Source organism: Gymnogyps californianus, chromosome 16 (assembly GCF_018139145.2).
Source record: "Gymnogyps californianus isolate 813 chromosome 16, ASM1813914v2, whole genome shotgun sequence".
Classification (NCBI taxonomy): Eukaryota; Metazoa; Chordata; class Aves; order Accipitriformes; family Cathartidae; genus Gymnogyps; species Gymnogyps californianus.
In genome coordinates this window covers 16,868,739-16,889,552 of record NC_059486.1, presented here as the reverse complement: position 1 = coordinate 16,889,552, position 20,814 = coordinate 16,868,739, and the positions used below count along the sequence as shown (strand labels likewise).

General features: G+C 41.1%; 2 protein-coding genes across 3 annotated transcripts; one reads left to right on the top strand and one right to left on the bottom strand.

Annotated features, from left to right (window-relative positions):
* The first annotated feature begins 261 nt into the window (after window positions 1-261).
* Window positions 262-15,374, top strand: LOC127022708 (solute carrier family 2, facilitated glucose transporter member 11-like). Its single transcript, XM_050906419.1, has 12 exons — window positions 262-661; window positions 2,640-2,738; window positions 4,395-4,555; window positions 5,184-5,308; window positions 5,573-5,702; window positions 6,937-7,085; window positions 9,820-10,007; window positions 10,514-10,624; window positions 10,738-10,839; window positions 12,373-12,448; window positions 12,976-13,103; window positions 14,070-15,374. Exons 1-12 carry the CDS (start codon window positions 617-619, stop codon window positions 14,271-14,273), a joined length of 1,518 nt encoding a protein of 505 aa, XP_050762376.1. The 5' UTR covers window positions 262-616; the 3' UTR covers window positions 14,274-15,374.
* A 728-nt stretch (window positions 15,375-16,102) lies between these two features.
* Window positions 16,103-20,147, bottom strand: HSCB (HscB mitochondrial iron-sulfur cluster cochaperone). Of its 2 annotated transcripts, XM_050906420.1 has the most exons (6): window positions 19,921-20,147; window positions 19,755-19,851; window positions 19,189-19,278; window positions 18,493-18,637; window positions 17,565-17,612; window positions 16,103-16,260 (listed from the first exon to the last, which is right to left on the bottom strand). In XM_050906420.1, the coding sequence occupies exons 1-6, from the start codon at window positions 20,145-20,147 to the stop codon at window positions 16,169-16,171; spliced, it is 699 nt and encodes a 232-aa protein (XP_050762377.1). In that variant the 3' UTR covers window positions 16,103-16,168. The 2 variants fall into 2 exon arrangements, with proteins under 2 accessions (XP_050762377.1, XP_050762378.1); XM_050906421.1 differs by lacking the exon at window positions 17,565-17,612.
* Between the last annotated feature and the right edge of the window lie 667 nt (window positions 20,148-20,814).

Here is a 20,814-nt window from a genome sequence, read left to right as displayed (position 1 = left end):
CCGGGGCGGGAGGCCCCGTCCTCCCCGGCGGCGGCGGCGGCAAAGCCCCGGCTCCCCAGGGAGCGTCGAGACAGACCCGCTTTTGTCTGCGGCCTGGCGTAATCTCCGCGGACGGCAGCCAGGCCCGCCGGGCTGGGGCGGGCCGCCCGCGCGGCAGCCAAATCCCAGTCAGGTGAGGCGCCCGGCCGCCGCTCTTCCCGCGCTCCCGGGGCTGCAGCCGTGCGGGAGCAGCGGGCGGGCGCTGCCGTCGCCAGCTGTCGGGAGGAATGGCACCGCAGCGCAAGGTAATCGCCCTGTCGTTTTCTGCGGTGGCCGAAAGCTAGAGTTAGCGGGTGACTGACGGGTGTGCGTTCCGCGCTGACTTAAGCGAAGAAAGTGCGTGTGCTGTGGTGTTAAACATGGGAAAGCGCTCCGCAGCTGCTGTAAGGCTTTGTGAAAGTTGGACGTTCCTGTCATAAAAAGTCGTGAGCCATTGAGAAGAATCCCGGTGGTTAGAGATGGGAGGCAAAAATCTGTGTTTTAATGCAATAGTAACTTGATTTCTTTGGCACCTTTTATTCCTGTAGTGTAGTTTACTAAATTTTGCAAAGGAAATCAAATTCAGCCCATACTAAGAATGGAGTACCAGCTCCTGCTGAGAGGGTCTAGCACGCGCAGCAAGGTAAGCAGAACTGTCTGGGCCTCTGAAGATGGATCCTGCAGCGAGTTTGTAACTTTAACAATGATGCACAAATGTGAAATTCTCTGATTGTTTCATGTACACTTTTAAATAAAAAGACATTAGATGATCAGGCTTGTAAAGTTTTGTGTTTTCCTTAGACAGCTAGCTGTGTTATGAAATGGAGGCTGTAAAAGCAGCTTTTCTGATTCTTATGTTTTACATTGAATGTAAATTGAATTTTGTTTGTGGCATGTTTCTGAAATGAGGTGAAAGTGCTTATAAACTGTCAGGAGTTAAGTAGCTTACAGAACAGATAGGGCTGTTGTCTGTGCTTTAAGAAGTTGGCCCAAACTCCAATGTGACACAAGATGTTAGTGTAATGAGCAGACTGATTTGGGCAGGAAGAACGGAGCTGTCATAACAAAAGTTACGTGATGTATGTTCATGATTCGGGGGGGTGTGTGTGTGTGTGTGTTTGTTTGTTTGTTTGTTTTCTGTCTCTTCTAGATTCCAGGTTGTACCCATGAGACACACGAAATACGTTGATAGTATTTGGTTAATAGAGAGGTCTGAGTGTGCAGTGCCTATATTTACCACCTCTAGTTTTATTTTTTCTACCATACTCGCTGCAGCTCTTATTTATTACTCTTAATTCATTGCTTTGGTTGTCATTCAGAGAAACACTTTTTATTCTTGGGAAACCATAAGGAAATATTAATTGGGTTTTACTTTAATAAGATCAATTTCAACTTCTTCTGAATTTCAGTCCTGAAAGAAGGAAGTTTTGATTAATTATCTTAAGAAAAGACACAGCTCTTTCAGAATACAGTATAGCATCTGGAATAACTCAACATTTCTGGGAACTGGACCAAGAATGACAATGGTGAAGAACTAGTCTACATACCTTACAATGAGAAATTCAGGGAGTACAAGCTTATAAAAAAAAGTTATGTACAGTCTTTATGTATGAAGGAGGAGGAAATTTGATCACAGAAGTGCCTTTAATATAGGAGACATTGTTGTGGCTAGCTGAAGTTAGACAAAAAGATACTGTGAGATGAAATTAGGACCTAATTTTTAATGAAAGGGTTGCTAAACATTTGAACTGGGTGTTATTTTTAGTAGTATCATATTCAATAAAAAGTAGAGTCAAGAAGCATCATATCAGAAAGCCAGACACTGTATAAACCTCTAGAGATCTTCTCTGACCCAGAGGCCTCATCCAAAGTATAATGTTTTATGACCAATTAGACTCTCCTGAGATTAGAATGTATCATAATAGTGGTTTCTATTGACCTTAAAACCTATGAGTCTGTGAATCTATTAATTTTAATTCCTAAATACTGATTTAGGAATGTAACTAGGTAATCAATATTGAAAAATTAAAAAATACATGCTAATAAACTTTAGATTGAATGCTATTATCAGTGAACAATATGTTGTGATTTCAGATACTAAGGTTTAGCACCTGCTAACTTGCAGACATCCAGTAATCAACTTGGGGACTTGCTGAGGGAAATAAAATATTTCTCACATCTCAGATGAAATGTGAGTCATAGAAATTGGGATTTGGTTAATTTTTATACTGAGTCATTGTGCCCCTAACACCAAACGTGAACAGTCCTAACATTCTTTCATAAAAAATAGATACCATGAGCAGCGTGGTTCATGCAAAAAGCATTTACACAGTTCAATAAATGTGCCGTCAGCAGTGCAATGGTTGTGTTGCCTACACTTAATCTGGATATTTGTAATTGTTGCATCTCTAAAAGACGTTAGTGACCATGGCCAAAGTCAGCGTGAAATGTTTCTCCTGCTGCAGGTGTTTGAGAGTTTATGTAGTTTTCTAAACAAATACTTTCAGTGTTCCAAACTAAATACATGATATATTTCACTGTGATTTTCTCCTAGATATTATATGCATGTGGATTCAAGGCCCTATCTCTTTTCATGCCCGTTACTCTCTTCTGTTCCCTAGTTCCCCAGCTGGACCTTGTTTCTGGCTGTTTGTGCTGTTGGAATTGGAGGCACCTTTCAGTATGGGTATAATGTTTCCATCATCAATGCACCTACCCAGGTAAAATATCGTCTCTTGTTCACAGGGTTGTTTTACAGTAATGGAGGTGTCCTGTCTAACTGGCCGAGAGGCCAGACGCACTTTTACTGTGATTGCAGTGGGAACCAAAGCAGGCTTGCTCTCATATAAAGGATTCTTGTTGATTTCCAGAACGGTTTCATGTGAATTTGTTTGTGAGTACCTCCCATCAAAGGTATTCTGTGTCAGATAAAAGTGCCAAATATGCCACATAAATACCTCTGTTAAAGTCTGTTTCAGACGGATTAACTGAATGAATAAATAACATCTTCCAGTTACATCTTTGACTAAAATAGCCCAGAACATTAAGAATAGAATAGAATAAAACAGAACATTTTCAGTTGGAAGGGACCTACAATGATCATCTAGTCCAGCTGCCTGACCACTTCAGGGCTGACCAAAAGTTAAAGCATGTTATTAAGGGCATTGACCAAATGCCTCTTAAACACTGACAGGCATGGGACATCGACCACCTCTCTAGGAAGCCTGTTCCAGGGTTTGACCACCCTTTCTGTAAAATGTCACCACCGTTTCTCCTAATGTCAAGTTTAAACCTCCCCTGATGCGGCTTTGAACCATTCCCACGCGTCCTGTTGCTGGATAAGAGGGAGAAAGAATAGTTACAGTTGTCCATCACAAGGCAGCTTACTGAGAAAGATCTTCTGAGTCAAAAAGTTTTATCTGTAGTGTCTGAGTATCTTGTAGGTATTTTCACCTAGTTGTTACTTCTGCGTCCATTGCCGTGGCCTTGAGGATTCTGCATATTTTGTGGATGACTCAAGAGGATCTGAGCAAATGGTCTTGTGAAAGTGATGGGTATCATTTTCTGCTGTCAGCTGATTTATTTTCTTGTGAAACTGTGAAGACTGAATTTGCTACAACATTGTATGCTTTTTACAAAGGTTAAAATAAGCTGTTTGTGAAAGAACATGTAATATGCTGGAAACAGAGGGAGAGTCCAGGAGGTTTGTTCTTCTGTTAAGTCTTTGTTTGCTGGCTAAGAACAGGAGCCTCTGATTGCAGATACATGTCAGTTCAAGAGTTTCTAAAGACAAATTTTAGGAAACCAGGCATGTAGAATAACAGTTTAAAAGTTCTGACACATGAATACTGTAAGAAAGGCTGAGGAATGTTAGAGTTGCAGGAAGGGATTTTACTATGAATTGTCGGATTACACTAAGGCAGGAAGATTTAAATCAAGTGTGAGAATGAGTCTCCTGACAGTAAAATTTTTTGGGTTATGTGAGACCTCTGTGCTCTGAAATGTTCCTAAAAACCAGTGTTCCTAAAAACCTACCCGTCCACCCTGTCCCCCCTTCATTCAGAAGGACCTCCAAGCTCTTTCGTAGCAGTATATGGAAAGGTTACGTTCCTCCTCTAGTGGAATGCAGCCTCTCCTGAGGTAGGGTGCGAAAGCAAAGCTGCTCAGCAGTCTTTGAGATGTATGGGGAGTCGGAAATGGTATTGTGGTCAAGGAAGATTCTGCTAGTCATTGGTGTTTTTGATACAATACAACTAAGATGATATCTTTTGTTAGCTCCCAGAATTGGTTTTCAGGATTGAGGTGCAAGTTATTTATAGTGCTACGCTGTAGGGCTACACATAATGCTACACATCTGTCATTCTTTTCTGCTGCAGCATATACACAGGTTCTTAAACGAAACCTGGACTAGTCGTTATCACAAGGAACTAAATCCAGATTTGCTGACTTTTCTTTGGTCTGTCATTGCTTCTATATTTTCACTTGGAGGCATGTGTGGAGCCCTTATTGGAGGCAGCATGGCGATTCGGCTAGGCAGGTGAGTTATAGCAGCAGGCATATAGCAGCATGTTTTCGTTTCCTACTTTCTCACTGGAATATAAAGTAAATAAATGGAAAAAGACTGGGAGAAAATGTACCTTAGGTGACTGTAAATGTTTTTCACTTCAAAGCAGAGTTTTCTAGTCGAATTTTACAGTTTGTTCCAATGTGACTTTAAAAGGTGAGCCCTGAATTATAGCCTTCCAGTCTAGTCTTTCCATTACATTTATTGAAATCTAAGTAGGAGTATGCACATACTGTATGGTAGGAAACACAGGTCCCCCATACACATTTGCAGCCTTCATGCCAGTAAGGACATGCTGCGTGATCTGTAACATTTCATGCGCGTTCTGTATAGAGGTAGCATAAATGAACAAAACCCCACTCCTACCTTGTCAAGGCATTTCTGTCATATTCATGCATTATCCTTATGTTTAGACTTTTTTTTTTAAATATGAGTAAATAGTTGTATCAGATATCTGGATTTCCAGTGAATAGCACGTTTCTTCAGTATAAAGCTCATTTTTTTCCATATTACCAGCAAGGAAAACTTTTTTAAAAACATGTTATTGCAGATTTCCTTAATTTTTTTTTTTTTTTCCTTTTTTTCCCCCCCTCCTCTTTAGGAAAGGAGCTCTTTTGATGAATAATATTATAGCAATACTGGCCTCCATTTTAATGGGGGTCAGTTTTCCTACAGGATTGTTTGAGTTACTGATTGCTGGAAGGTTTTTGATTGGCATAAATTCAGGTGAATGATTTCTTATTCCTACTTTCAATAAACTATAGTGAATGATAAATTATTGTTACTGCTGATTCTTTAGATATTATGATATGTGTTTGTACGCTGCTTTGTAGATATGATGACAAAGAAGTTCTGTAGTCTAACGTGGAATCTGAAGGCAGCTAAATTAATAGGAAATTAACTAAGTCCGATTTCCTACATGTTTTGGTTCAGTAACTCTTTTCAAAGCAAAATCTATTAATAGGAAAATGTTTTTCCATTTACTTGCAGGTATTGGGATCTGTGTGCAGCCTCTGTATATTGGGGAGGTTGCCCCAAAACATCTTAGAGGTGGCATGGCCATGGGGAGTTCCATCTTTCTGACTGGGGGAATTCTGACAGGACAAATAATTGGTTTGAGGTTAGAAATGCATTTTTTTCCCTGCCTTGCGTTACTTGCATGTAAAGAATTCCAATTCCCTGCAGCTCCCTGCAAAACGTTCATTGTGGCCATTGTAGCATTAGTGAATCAACTTCACACAGAAGGTCTACCTGTAAGAAGAAAACCCTGCTTTTGTCACCTTATTCCTACAACTGCAAACCATCTGTGCTGTCTCCCCAGGGAAGTATTCTCAGTTTAGATGGGTCAGCCAGAACAGCATCAGTAAAACAGGTACATTTATGCTGAGTTCCTATTTTCTGCCAGTTTCTTGCTGGAGACTGTGGATGTTCATAAGATAGGACTTGAGAGCAAAGGACTCATAATTTCTGTATTGTGGCACTACTGCTGGTTTTGTCCCTTGTGAGATCAGATGAAGTTGCTAGGGACTTTATCCAGTTGGATCTTGAAAAGTTCCAAGAACAGAGACTGCACAACCTGAAGATGAAAAGCTTCTTTCATGAAGTCTGCTAGAAGCTTTCCACTGCCCTAAGAGCAACTGCTAGTACCCTGAGTAACAGCACATTATCTGTTTTTTCTCTGTCCCTCTACCAAAAGCACTTAGACTTCTCTTTCTTTTTCCTTATTACTAGCTTCTGAATTAACTGATCTTGCTAGATACTTTAGGTGTGAAGTGCTACAAAATAAGTAGAATATAAACCTCAGACTGCATAATCAGTACTTAAAATGCAATATGCTTTTTAACAAGTTTGCATTGCCCACAGCACATCATCTTGCTGATTCTAACTATACCAATTTTAATGACTCCTTTCTATGTAATACACCTTCTCATTAGATCAGGTTTGAATGGGAGGTGGGATCAGATGACTTTCTGAGTTCCTTTCTATCCTAAATTATTGTATGATTCTCAAAAGCAAATGCTGCTGCCGACCTTAAGGTGAAGTCTGTATGCTTTTACTTTCCCACATTGCTAGAAAGCACTGCTTTGGCAAACCTGAAAATAACGCTTAGGAACAACACAGCAATAAGCAGCAGTAAAGTACTGTTGCTCATCTCTTCCCGAGTGAAATCTGATTTCAGAGGGGCTGGAAAATATTTTCCCAACCTGTTTCTGCTGAGGTTCACAAGACATAGGTAACTGGTTACAAGGGAACTTTTCTCAAAGGGCAAATGTCTTGCTCCCAGAAGTCTTCTGAGTAGTCACCAATAGCTAATTACTTGGGTTTTTCTCCTTCTTTTTTCACACCTCTCCCAGGGAATTATTAGGTGGAGAAACATATTGGCCTCTGTTGCTATCCAGCAGCTGTTTCCCAGCATTTGCCCAACTTTTGTTCCTGCCATGGTTTCCTGAAAGTCCCAGGTATCTTCTTATTGACAGAGGTGATGAGCTGAGCTGTGCCAAAGGTAATTTACAGCATTTATACTTTCTCTGTGTCTTCAGAAGAGTACAATGAATATATTGGGTTCCGGATTCTCCTTTTATCTTTATCAGCACAGCACAGTTGTATCACCTAGTGCTTTTTGGCCCATGTTTTCCCTTCGGTGAGCTTATATGGAAAAAGGGATTGTGGAACTCAGGAGTCTATAACGGATTGTGATCAAAACTTTATTATCTCGTTTCAAACAAAACAAAGTTTTGTTACTCTAATGAAATCTTTAAAAGTTTCATAATTTTTCTCTTGGACAAAGTAACATATCTGAACTACTTAACCTCTCACTGAATTGTTCATTTCTCGGGTCATGTCACAGATTAAGCGTCAGTTACGTCAGATATTTTCTTCCATTCAGTGATACTGTTGTACTTCTCCTGTAAGCAATAATGGAAAATAATATAATAAAAAGGAGATGGCATAAGTAGCTGAAAAATGAGAGCGCTTTTTACTGAAAAAGAGGTGATGTTAAAAAAGTGATTCATTGGCTATTTGAGCAGGAAACTCCTTATCCTCCGTTTTCTAAATATTCAGTTGTCTTTTAAATACCCTTTTCCCCCCCTATTATATCATGTGGGAGAACTATGACAGCTTAAACTTTTCACTTTATTTTATCTTTGAGAGATCTATGATTGTTCTTTTATTCAAACCCTACTCAAGAAATAACTGTAGTGTGATAGCTGTGCAGAACTGTGCAAGTGAAGCCCACACACTACAAGAAGAATTTGAAAGACAAAAATTTGGATTAGTTGTGATTTTCTTTATCCCGAAATTACACAGTTCTCTTTATACTGCAAGAACAAACTAAGTATCACAAGAGGTCTTTTTTTTCACAACAGAATGCCAGAAGAAGACACTGAGGTAGCCATTTGTATCCTCACGCACCATGGATAGTATTTTACTTCCCAGAGAGACCTGGTGGAATAATAGTCCAAAGAGTAAAGTATTAGTCACTATAAGTAAGCAGGTCTGATTAATTCAGTTTGAAGGTCTGTTAAATAAATATGAAAAGACCCTCTCTAATATAATAACTAACTAATTAATAAAATTGAGGGGACAGAAAAAATTTAAATTTACAAATCTGGACAATAAAATACTCAACCACATATTTTTCAGAAATGTGTTCAGTGTTTCTACTTCTACCTGGTATGATAATTCTGATATAGTTCTCAGTGACATAAAATGACACTTGTGATCCCTGGATCTGCCATTAAAAATGCTAAATAAATGAGAGAAATGAACAAAGGAAGTTTACCTTGTTAGCATTTGATAGGGTTGTATTTAATTCAAATTCCATTGTATGCATAAATAAAGGAAAAACATTTCTTCCTTTGCTTTTCTTCTATTACTTCTTTTGAAGTGCTGTTGATGAGCATATGAATTTTTACCTGTCTAGAAAAGGTATTCTTAGATAGAACAGTATATCTTGTGGAAAGATCTTCAACAAAGGAAGTTAAAGAGGCTCAATCCATGGAAGCCTTTAGGCCAAGGTAAAGTTTGTTAGGAATTACAAAAGACGCAGGGTTCACAGAGAGAGGTGAAATCTTGTATTATACTGGGTAATTAAAAAACAAACAAAAAAGTTATGTTCTTAGATAAAGCCATCTGTGCCTGCAGGCCTGTCTGCTTCCCCCCCCCCAAGTGTGTCAGCTGATCTAGTAAAAACCTCTGTCTCTCTGCTTACCTTGCCCCAAAATATTCGTAGACCATCACAACTGCAAAAGCACAGGAACTACAAATGACCTATAGAATTAATTCTGTCTAATTTGGAAGCCATGGACAAGATGCCCATAATGTCCCTTTCGGATTATGATCTAGTTTGGGCTTCATTAAATGTAATTTTTTAAAATGTAAGTGAAGCTTGCAATCTCCATATCATATCGAAGTCTTTCCCTCTCAATTTTTTTTTAAACAATATAATAATGGATTGTTTTTTCCAAGAATTGTGGTTGCTTCTGAACTGATACTGAAGAGTGGCTAGAGCTTCAAGCTGGTTATGCTGTTGGTGATAACAATAGCATTGGAAAGTTTGCTTTCAGGATCCTAAAAAGTTCTACTGTTGCCCTTAAGAAGACAAATTGTTACTTATGATGTATTTAATCTTGAAGATTTTAGAGGAACTGATGTTATGTACTCTTAGGGTTTTTTTAGGACCGTTAGTAAAGATGTAAGACATTTAAAGATTTAAAGACATTAAAGATGTTTACATTAGTAGAGTCTTGCATCCAAATGACTTCTGATAATACTTGCCTTAGAAGAATTACTTACCATCTTTATTCCAGCTCCCTAAATGCGTTCCACTGGCAAAATTAAAGACAGGGACATAACAAAAGACTTGATATCTGCCTAGAATTTAAGCAAAAGACTTCAAACTGGTTCAAGTGTCCTTTAATGAAAAGACTGTTTGGAGGTCTGTGGTTCAGATATAAAACACTTTAAAATATTTTGCTTAGTGAATATTTCGAAGTCAGATATTCCTCTAAAAAAAGCAAAGTAATGCCACTGAAATCTCCAAATCCACCACAACAAAAAATGTTGGAAAACCAGCAAGCAAAAAAACAAGTCACAAAGCAAATTACTTTTTTCCCCAGCTTCCTAAAGCAGAAAGTTTTCATATCCTAGCAAAAGCCAGGTCATCATGGAAAGAGATTTTCCAGAAGTTGTGGTCAATAGGTAAACATAAGAGAATTAATTTTCTTCTTTTTTAGCTTTGAAGCGATTTCATGGTTCTTCAGAATATCGAAGAGAGATGGAAGACATACAGCGGGAATGTTTTGCCTTAGATGGGGAGAGACCCAAGAAGCCCTGGCAATTATTCACTGATCGTGGTGTGAGATGGCAGCTCATTACTGTGATTGTGATGACTATGGGCCAACAGCTCAGTGGGATAAATGCCGTAAGATTTCATACGTACAAACAGCTTAAATAATTATTTAATTTCCATCTGTTTTTCAACATTTTATTAACACAAAGGATCCACATAGAGAAGCTCAGAGAAATGGGATAAGTGGGAAAGAATATATCTGTATTATTTCTGTGTTTCTCTTTTTTTCAATTTTTTTTCATTTCTGTGTTTCTGGTATGTAAACTTCTTTAAAGAATGACTTAATACTTGTGTTTACATCCTTCTGAAAAAGTAAATAAAGGTGGATCAGCTTATCTCATTGTATCTGGTTTAAGAATGTGAAGTATTATATTCAGTAAGTTGAATAATTGTATTTGCTTTTATGATAGCAAGATATTTATCTAGACATGAATTTAACAGATTCTTCCTGCTGTTTATGTCAATAACTCACAATATAAAATACATTGAGCTGTATGTTCAGTATGAACTTGACTTTGTTGCCAGCCGACGATTTAACTACCGGGAACGCCCTGTTATTTTTTTTTTTTCTTTTGTAGATTTATTTCTATGCAACTTACGTTTTTGAACAAGCTGGGATCTCAGCAGAAAAAATCCCGTATGTGACACTCGGCACTGGAGCTTGTGAATGCCTCACAGCCCTCACCTGTGTAAGTAACAATTTGTTCTACCTCCGAGCATAAAGAGTAACAATTCTTCTTGAAGAAGAACATTGGTAAATATGAGATCAATATAGTTACAGAAAATTATGTCTTGTCCACAGGGTTTACTGATAGACTACGTGGGAAGAAGGTCTCTCATCATTGGGGGTTATCTCCTTATGACTCTTTGGAGCATTGTTTTAACGTTCTCTCTGACTTACCAGGTGCAAAGAAGGACTCATTTATATTACATGATGTGACTATAGTGAGTGAAAATCTGACACGCTCAAAAGGAGCAGGAAGATAAGAGCTGCATAGGTTTAAACAGCAACATAAAAAAATGGCAGCAACTGAACGATTTCATAAATTCTGCAGCCATATTTCCCTAAAATAAGAGAATGCTCTCAGCTAAGATTTGATCGTGTGTTTGTCTTAAAGCTGCAGCTGCATTTAATGCTGACAAAACTAAGTGATGACAAAACAGCGTTTATTCTAGCTTTTAAAGTAATTTTAGTGATGATATTAAGCATCAGAGCCACTTCAGTCACTTAACTGTAAAGCAAACAATCAAACAAAAAATATTGTAAAGATGCTGAAATTCAAAAGACACTTAAATCCATTCACTGTAAATTCACAAAAACCATTGGCAGCTCACTGGAGATATTCACAGTGCCTTAAGTTTATCATGCGAAGACAACATCCTGCCTCGCTTTTTGATGTAGTATAAAGAGATGCATCGTAAATTGTTCTGTATACCATACCAGCTCAAATAAGGCAGCCCCACAAACCTCCTGAAATGAACGTTTAGAGGAAATCTCTCTCTACATTTGCAGACCGTACTATACTAAATATTTATTGTTACCTTCGGGCAATCCAAGCAAGATGATGTAGGTGTAGGTCCAACAGTGAGCAACTCCATTTAGTCAGTATTTGGTTGCCTGATAAATCTTTATTTGACAAAGGTAGGATTAAAGAGCTGCAATTCTTTCCCCGTCCACACCGTCGGTGTTTGGAGCTGGCTTTAAACGGGTGGATCACGCGCAGTCGTGTTGCGGGTCTGATGTCTGGAGGGACAGCAGGGTTGGGGGCTGCACAGATTGGCAAGCGGGCCACAGAAGAGGCACCGACAGTAACTTCTGTGTGGTTGGGGTGAAGTAAGCTGCTAGGCCAGGCCAAAAGTTGAATGAGCCAGCCGTTAGGCAGAGGCCTAGGTTTAATTATTTTATTGTAACTGTTGCAAATTTCTTGGTTTGCTTTTGAATAATGGGGTTTCAAGCTTAGGTTTGGTCTTTCTAATGCACCTAGTTTCATATGTATATGTAATCCTAATGTTTCTTTATTGCACTATTGCAATGTATGTGTACATAATAATGTGATGAGAAGTCTGTTCATGCTATGAAAGTGCTTAATGACAGCTAACTCATGGGATCAGTATAAAATACCAAAATAAACACTGACAAAATGTTAAACTAGTAACAACACATAATTGTTATGTTCAATATTGGTGTAAAGTTTTAGCCTCGGAGGACTAATTATAAATCTCAACAGAAGTACTAGACTCTTTGGTAAAAATTATTAAATGAACATCATTTAATTTCTCAAAGCAGTACTTTTAAATAAATTAGCTGTAAACAGCCATGAACGACTGTTGGTCTTAGTTGCAATAAAATAGCAAAATGAAATGTAACTGTTAAGCCAAACTTTAAAACTGGATTATCAAAATCTGAACTAAACCTCCTCATTCTTTTCTGTTCCAGGAACTATACTCATGGGTGCCTTATGTGAGCATGACATCTGTATTTGCCTTCATCTTGAGCTTTGGGTTGGGACCAGGTATTACAGAGTAATGAATGCTTTGAAGTGGTGAAATGCGTGTCTGGGGCGGGGGGGGATGTCAGCAGCTCTGCTGTGTAAGCCAGGCAGTAGGTACTCACTGTAAGGCTGCTGATGCTCTGGCTAAGGAACGCAAGCGATCCCGTCTCATTGGAACGCTTTAGTCTCCCGTAGCCTAAAACTGAGGCTTACTGTCCATGTTTCTCAGGGCCAGCGACGCATCCGCGGGGTCTTAGTTCTGGCCTTCAATTCAGCCGAGTCGTACAAGCAGCAAGAAAAAGCCTGTTACGCTTTTCAAGGGGCCCTTGCTCCCTGAGCAGTGCTGCTGAAATAGGGCCGCTTTTTAGAAGGACACTTAACTCCATGGGCAGTAGATTAAAAAATGTGCTGTTAAGAGTGATTTTTTTTAATAGAATCAGATCAGCTAGTGGCATATTCAGCGCAACTCAATTTTTCTGGCATTGGAAATACCACAAATAGACATTTAGCATAATAACCTATTCTGATTCTGAAACTCATTCCCCCAGGTGGCATAACAAATACCCTGATAGCTGAATTATTTATACAGTCTTCACGTCCTGCTGCTTACATGATAGGAGGGACAATTAGTTGGATTAGTTTCTTCACAATTGGAATGCTCTTTCCCTTTATAGTGGTAAGTATGCATGACACGTTTTCCTGATTGCCTCACCTCCCATTTAATCTTCTCTCACGTTCCATCAGATTGCTTTTCCATATACAGTAACACTGAGACACAGGATGCACACTACCCGTCAATCGAGTATAACTAGATTCAGTCCCTCTTAAAATATTTTTTAGATATCAACAAAGAATAATAGAACATGATAAATGAAAATTAAAAGGAATGCATGGGGGTAATTTTCATGTTCACATTAAAAAAATGGAGAAGGTATCAAAACTAGAAAAACTTGATCAGATATTGAGATTCAAATAACACATTTCTTAATAGTGCCTTGTGCTTTTATGTCAAAGTACAGTAGTAGTAGTCCCTGGGGCCAGTGGCTCACACCTTCTCTGAGAGCTCGCTGGACTTACATACAGAGGGTTCTGTGATCAGGAAGATTAGTAGGAAAAACAATAGAGGCTTTCATTTCTAGCTTTGTATTTGCAGTTTTAGCACTTATTCTTGAGAGCAAACCATGCAGGAACAGCACCCAGCAGGGTATCTTGATTTGACAGTCCTTTCTTCTTGGTTGAACTCTGCTTCTCAGTAAGATAGTTGGGTTTTTTAATGTACAGCATTGAAAAATATTAACAAACATTCAGAAAAAGATAAATAATATAATCTTAAAATATGAGACAGCTAAGTAGCAAATGCTGACTTGACATTACATGGTGAATTTAGTGTGCGTTTAAACGGTTTCTCTTTTTTTTTAATAAAAGACTGCCAAGTGTATTGCACAGCACTTGGTAGTCTTTTATCTAAAAAAAAAAAAATTTTTTTTAAAGTTACATGTAAAGTAATGATAGGTCAAATGTCTTTTTATTAAAAATATCTGAGCAGCAATGTTAGGTGTGAATGGAAACAAAAAGCTTTTTATTTTCCAAAACCCACTGTTATACTTGAAATATGTTGCAATCAAATAAATTTTATTTTCAGAATGGACTGAAGCAGTATTGTTTTCTGGTGTTCTTACTGGAGTGCTCCTTAGTTGCCGCTTTCATCTTCCTCGTAATTCCTGAGACAAAAAACAAATCTTTTCTGGAAATCAAAAAGGAATTTCACAAGCTTAATTTTGGAAGAAATACCAAAAAAAAGGCAACAGAGCTTTATGAAAGAAGACAACTCCATGATGAATTTTAAGAAAATTCTGTGTAATTTCACAGCTGTAACAGAACTTTAATGAGAATTATGAACAGCGTCTTCTAAATTAGCAGTGTAATGCCATGAACAAGTAGCTTATTAAATCCTTCTGTATATTTAAAGGAAGTTTAATTAAAGGCAAGTTAATCTTTCTGAAATGCTGTTAAACATATATTGCTGAAATGCTATTAACAACATATATTATACATAGAAGACTTGATGTTTAGATACAACATGATGTTGTAGGGACACAGAAATGCCAGGAGAGGGTGTTCATTGAATTCCTCCCCCCGGCAGATTTCTTCAGATAATTCAGGAACTCTTCTTGTATTTCTAAGCCCCTTCTTCAGATTCGGGTAATCAAGCACACGTTAATGCTTTACTGAATGAAATATGCTGAGGCGTTAAAACCCAAACAAGAACTGACCTACCGAGAAACCAATATTTGAAATATTCTAGTTTATTTATAAATGGGGGGTATTTAGTTGTTGTTTTTCACTTAAATAACTTCTTTGAAAGATTTAAGGACATTCCTCATCTAGTCCTATTACTGTAACTGCACAAAGACAGCACAGCACCCATCTGAATTACTGTCACTTGTAATAAAGTTTATTAGAAAGACTTGTTTTGTAAAAGTTGTCCTGGTTTCGGCTAGGACAGAGTTAACTCTCTTACTAGCTGGTACAGTGCTGTGTTTTGGATTTAGTGTGAGAATGATGTTGATAACACTCTGAGGTTTTAGCTGTTGCTAAGTAGCACTTATCTTAAGCCAAGGACTTTTCAGTTTCCCATGCTCTGCCAGCAAGCAGGTGTGCAAGGAGCTGGGAGGGAGCATAGCCAGGGCAGCTGACCTGAACTAGCCAAAGGGCTATTCCATACCATGGAACGTCATGCCCAGTATATAAACTGGGGAGTTGGCCGGGAGGCGCGGATCATGGCTCTGGCATCAGTCAGCGGGTGGTGAGCAATTGCATTGTGCATCACTGGTTTTTTTCCTTCCCCCCCCCTTCCTTTTTTGTTGTATTCCTTTTCATTACTATTATTGTTATATTTCATTATTACTATTGTTAGTATTATATTTTACGTATTAAACTGTTCTTATCTCAACCCACGAGTTCTGCCTTCTTTCCCGATCCTCCTCCCCATCCCACCGGGAGCAGGGGGAGGGGGACAGGGAGCGGCTGTGTGGTGCTTGGCTGCTGGCTGGGGTTAAACCACGACAAAAGGGTACTAACAAAACAGTTCCTGGGGTTTGAGTCTGGGTTTATTTTTTTGCCCTAACCTAGCATCTTAACATTTTAAACTGTGCAACAGGGTAAAACCTCTTCTAGTTTTGAAGGTCAGTGCCCAGCAGACTGAGATCAACCTCACAAAAAGCAAGCACGAAGTAGCAGAGAGGACAGATGATAGGAATTAAATACTTTTCACCTTTAAAGATTTTTCAAGATGGTCTGATAGAACACACACAAGGAGACTACAGAGAGTTGAAGGTCCTATCGAATGAGCTTTCTGCTTCATCTCCAGCATTTCGTCCAGGACTCTTTCTCAGCTTCAAATAAATTATTCATATTTTAGTAATCAAAAAGTAAGAAATCTTAATTACATATGGTGTTTGTGTGCCTCTCTGATACTCATTTCCAGACCTGTAACTGCTAGGACAGTAGTCCGACCTTACCTATTACATCTTTTCCTGGTTGTAAGCATTTCCCAGTTCCATCTGTTACTTAATAAATGCTACAGTAAGCACTGGATTTCTTTTACATTTATCTTCCTTCTCTCAGAATTAAAGCTTTTCATGAAAACATAGGAAGCAAACACCATTCTTCTGATTTTGGTAACTAAATCAGCTGTTTAATTGAAAATAACATTAACTCCTAATGGTAAAGGAAGCAGTATCAGGAAGGGATCTTCTTGTTCTTTAGTTTATCCTCTAAGTTTGCAAAATATTTCATTTTGCCTAGAAGCTTCTTAGCTTCTTGAAGATCACCTGAAATGAAATAAACATTACTAGTTTACAGAGGGAGGGCTGAATTTTCATTTTCAAAATGAATCTCAAGATTTCAATGACAGCACCCGTTTCACTACTAAGAGCTGCAAGTTGTAAGGACCCATACACTATTAAAACCATGTTGCCTATTATTTTCATCTCGGATGGTTCTGGAACACCTCAATTGAGGTGTTCCACAAAACATGAAAAAATGTACAATTCAGAAAAGAAATGTGACAGGAATACCCTTTAATGACTTTTCTGTAAAGTGGCTATAGTATTGATGTAGCCACTGGGGAATTTTAAGTATATAGAGAGGAGAAACTTTTTTTTTTGATGTATGTAATTAGACCAACTGCCATCACTGAAAAATGCAAAAGATTTGTAGGACTCCGGTACAGAGAGTGTCAATTCCAAAACTGATATTGAAACAGTTTCTCCTTAATTAAACAATTGAAGGGGAAAGGTGGTTTATCAGCTGCTGACAAGGATAGATGCAACACAATCCTTAACTCTCGTAGGACAAAGAGTGACAGATTATAAGGTTATAACGCTTCACATGCAGGCCTAGCCAGCACTACTTTGCGTTTGATGTTTTACAATTACAACACACTACTACGTAAACCTAACGATAAAAGCATTCTGAGACCCAGGAGAGAACTGTAAAGGTTTCTTCCCAGAGTAAGAAGCTAGTCTGGAATGGTTCAAGCTCCTGCCTATCAATTGGATGTGGAATAAAGTTCTGTTGATTATTGCACAGGAATTCCCTAAAACCTTAGGCTAAATGGGGCATCAGGTCTTTTCTTGCTGTCCAGCTTCAGTGGTAAGCAGCAGAATTGTTCCTGTCTTGACTTCCGCTGCAAAGAACAGCAGCCACCACTCCGTCGACAGCTTCAAGGCTGCAGAGCAAGATCTCCCAAATTCAAGTTTGAAACCTCAGAATAGGTGGTAAGTTTGATTAAGAAAAGAGCCTGTCCTTCCCAGTATTCTGGGAAACAAACAAAAAGTTTCTTAGCATCTGCATTCCCACTTGAAGTGATCATTTTGATGCAAATTGAATTAACCGGAACGTCTGTATTGGATTTTTTTTTTTTTTTTTAATTTAATGTGAGGTCCTGAATTTCCTGAATCAGCACAAAGGTCAGCTTAGAAATATTTAGTCTAAATACCAAACAAAGAACACTTGCTTATGCCGTATTTCTGTGCTGTAGTTCAGGAAATATTTGCCAATAAGAGAATGTGGGGGGTTTTAAGCATTTACAACTGATACGTATGGCAGCTAAATACTTAATAGAAATAGCTACCTCTTTCAAAAGCTGCAGTCACCCCTTTGGTCAGTTCTTCTTGTTTAACTGTAAAACAAATTATTTAATTCACTTTTTGTCACATACTTAGTATATTTCATAGCACTGCATTCTGATTGTCTGTGGTGGGAAATTTAATTACTAGTCTCATAGTCTTTGGGAGCTAAGAGCGCTTTTCATCATATTGCTGTCAATTTTTTTTAAATTATAATTTCAAACATATATTTCTTTGTTTAAACAGGTTTACAGACAGCAATTCCAATGCAAATCAATGGTCACTAACTTCCCAGAAATCTAATTTACTTTTGGTGTATCAGTTTACCCAGCTACAGTTAATTTTCTTCTATTCTTAGTTTTTATTCTAGCTATTCTAATTGCTTTTGGCACACTACTGTTATTGCAAAGAATTAAATATACCAATGAACTCAATGTTTTGGGTATCACCAACAATATAAACAAGAAAGTTGCTTGTATAAGGATAACAATCACTTAATATAATGGTTGCTGAGTTGAAGAAGGTGAAAGAAATACAATGTCTGTATAAATGAAATTATTTAATGTGGTCAGTCAAGCATTTTATTAAACTTCATTTTGAGTGGTTCTTTCTTTTAGAACAGCGTACTCGCCCTGATCTGCTGAAGGTTGAATACGTTCCTTTTTATAGTCAATATATATACCTATGTTGCCATCAGAACAGGTACTGTTACACAGATTTTGTCAAGCCACATTTGGTGTTTACGTGGCATAAATTGGTAAAGACGACATTTTGCGGGGGGGAAGCTCTTGCAGTGAGTCAATTCAAGACTAATGCAAGTTAGAGATACTAAAAGAAATGCACTGGAAAAAGTTAAGAGCCTTCAGAAAGGCTCTCATATTACACAAGACACAGTAAATTAGTTCTGTACAAAATCCTCAAATCATAACCTACCTTTAATTAAAGTTTCAATTTCTTCAAGGATATCCTCATTTTTAGGCTCTGCTAATTTCTCATTAATTTCCATGACTTCCGTGAGAAACACTGAGTCTGCATCACAGTCCGTCTCTTGTGCCGGCTCTACTCCATTCAGCTCCAGCTGGTGAAGAAAACGGGAATTTGGAAATGCACATTCTTACATCTATTTCAATGTGAATTACTTTCTTGAATATTAAGTCTTTTAGTAGGGCTCCCTCAGATTTGTATCTGATGAACTTCTGGTTTATTCCATAAATGTGCATGAACAGAGTCAGTCTTAAAATTAACGCCATAGGCAGACCATAAAAATCAGCAGTTAACCATAGCAAAAAGATGTAACGAAGGCTGCCAAGGGCCAGATTGAAATTTCAAAGGAACAGCCATGGCCAAACACAATGTCTGATGCAGGAAACAAATCAGTGTAACATGAGCAGCAAATGAGATGGTACTAATCAGTAAAATGTTAAAGAAAATAGCAGAAAAGCTGATTAATTTTCAGACAAGCTTGTCTTCGGTCTCCCTTCAATCCCTGGTAATCCTCTTCTCAGAGGAACACAAATTAGCACGTTAATGATGGAGTCAAAGGTCCGATTCATTACATTACCACCAGCAGCCCCAGCCACCTATGATTAGTTATAGGAGTATTGATAAAATACGCAATGGACACCTTACTAGATAGAGGCCACGGCTCAAAGGGTTGAGGAGGGTTTGGTAGGCCTTGTTAATCAAGGAAGAGTGTTGCTCAGAGTAGTACTGTTCTTTCTGCGAATGGACGATAAATAATAGTAACAAGTTAATAACAAGTGGAAAATACATTACACTTTGTCACCTGCAGAGAAAGAGCGTTCCCACAAGGATACATGCGTGTAAAACCGAAAGTTGATTTTTAACAGAGACGGGAGGGACAAGGAGAGGCCTATCCGGACTGGCAAACCGCGCCATCTCACACAACTAAGGTCGCCAGGCCCGCAGCAGCCCCCGATCGTCACCCTCCGCCGCACACCGGCGCTACGAGTCTCCTCTCAGCACCAGGACGCAAGAAACGGGGAGCCCCCGCGGCCCCAGACCAGGCGGGCGGCGGGCACCCGGCGCTCCGCTTCGCAGGGCCGCCGCCGGCTGACTCCGCCACGGCCGGCGCAGCCCAACGCGAGAGGCGGCCTCTTCCCGCGCGGAGCCCCGCCGCAAGCCGCGCCGGGGGCAGACCGGGCGCCCGCGCCCCCGCCCGCCCCGGCGCTCACCGGCGGCCTCTGGCCGAAGCGGTCGGGGTGCACGGCGCGCTGCAGGCTCCGGAACCGCCGCTGCAGCTGCTGCGCGTCGATGCGGAAGGAGCGGTCACTGCGGGCGACAGAAGGCGGCGTGAGGCCCGCGGCCGGCCGAGCCCGCGGCCGCCCCGCCGGCACTCACCAGTCCATCAGGCGGAAGAGGTCGGGCCGAGGCCCCGGCGGCTGCAGGGCCCGGCAGCCGGGGCAGAAGCGAGGCGGCCCCTCCGCGCCGGGGAGGGGGCTGCCGCAGCTCCAGCACCGCAGGGCCGGGGCAGAGCCCGGCCCGACGCAGCGAGGCCGCGGGGCCGCCTCGGAGACGCGGAGCGCCCACCGCGCCCTGCCGACACGCTGCCGCAGCGCCGCCCGCATCCTCCCGGACTACAGCTCCCAGCGGCCCCCGCGCGGCAGGCCGGGCCCCGATTGGCTCAGTTCGTAGTGAGGAGTGGCGGGGCGCGTGCGCGCTGAGTAACGCGGCGCCGGGTTCGCGCGGCGAGCGGCGCGGGCTCCACCACCCGTGAGTTCGGACACCACCACCACCCCACACCCCCCCCCCCGCCCCGGCGGCCCGGCCCGGCCCGGCTCGGCTCTCGGCCGCCCCCGCCCCGCCGGTGCCGGCCGCCGCGGGCCGCCCTCCGCTGCTTTCCCTGGGAGGGTCGTGCAGCCCGCTCGGCCGCGCGGCGCCGCCGGAGACAGGCGGTAGGGGGCGCTGCGGGAGGGGGCAGTGCTCGCCCCGCCGGGCGGCAGGGGGCGCTGCGGGCGGCGGGGGCGGGAGCGGGGCGCTGCGGCGGAGGGCGGCGCTCGCCCCTTCGCGCCCGGCTCCTTTGGGCCCCGCGGGGCTGCCGTCGGCTGCCGCCCCCCTGCCCCCGGCGCCGGTGCGGCGGGGAGGGCGCTGACAGAAAGGCCTTCCGGCAGTTTCGCGCCCCGGGATTCCCCCCCCCCCCCCCCCGCGGCGGGGTCCCGCCCGCCCTCGCCTCCGCCGCGCCGCTCCCCGCGGGTGCGAAGCGTCCGCCGCCTGCGCGTCCCGGGGCCGGCCCGG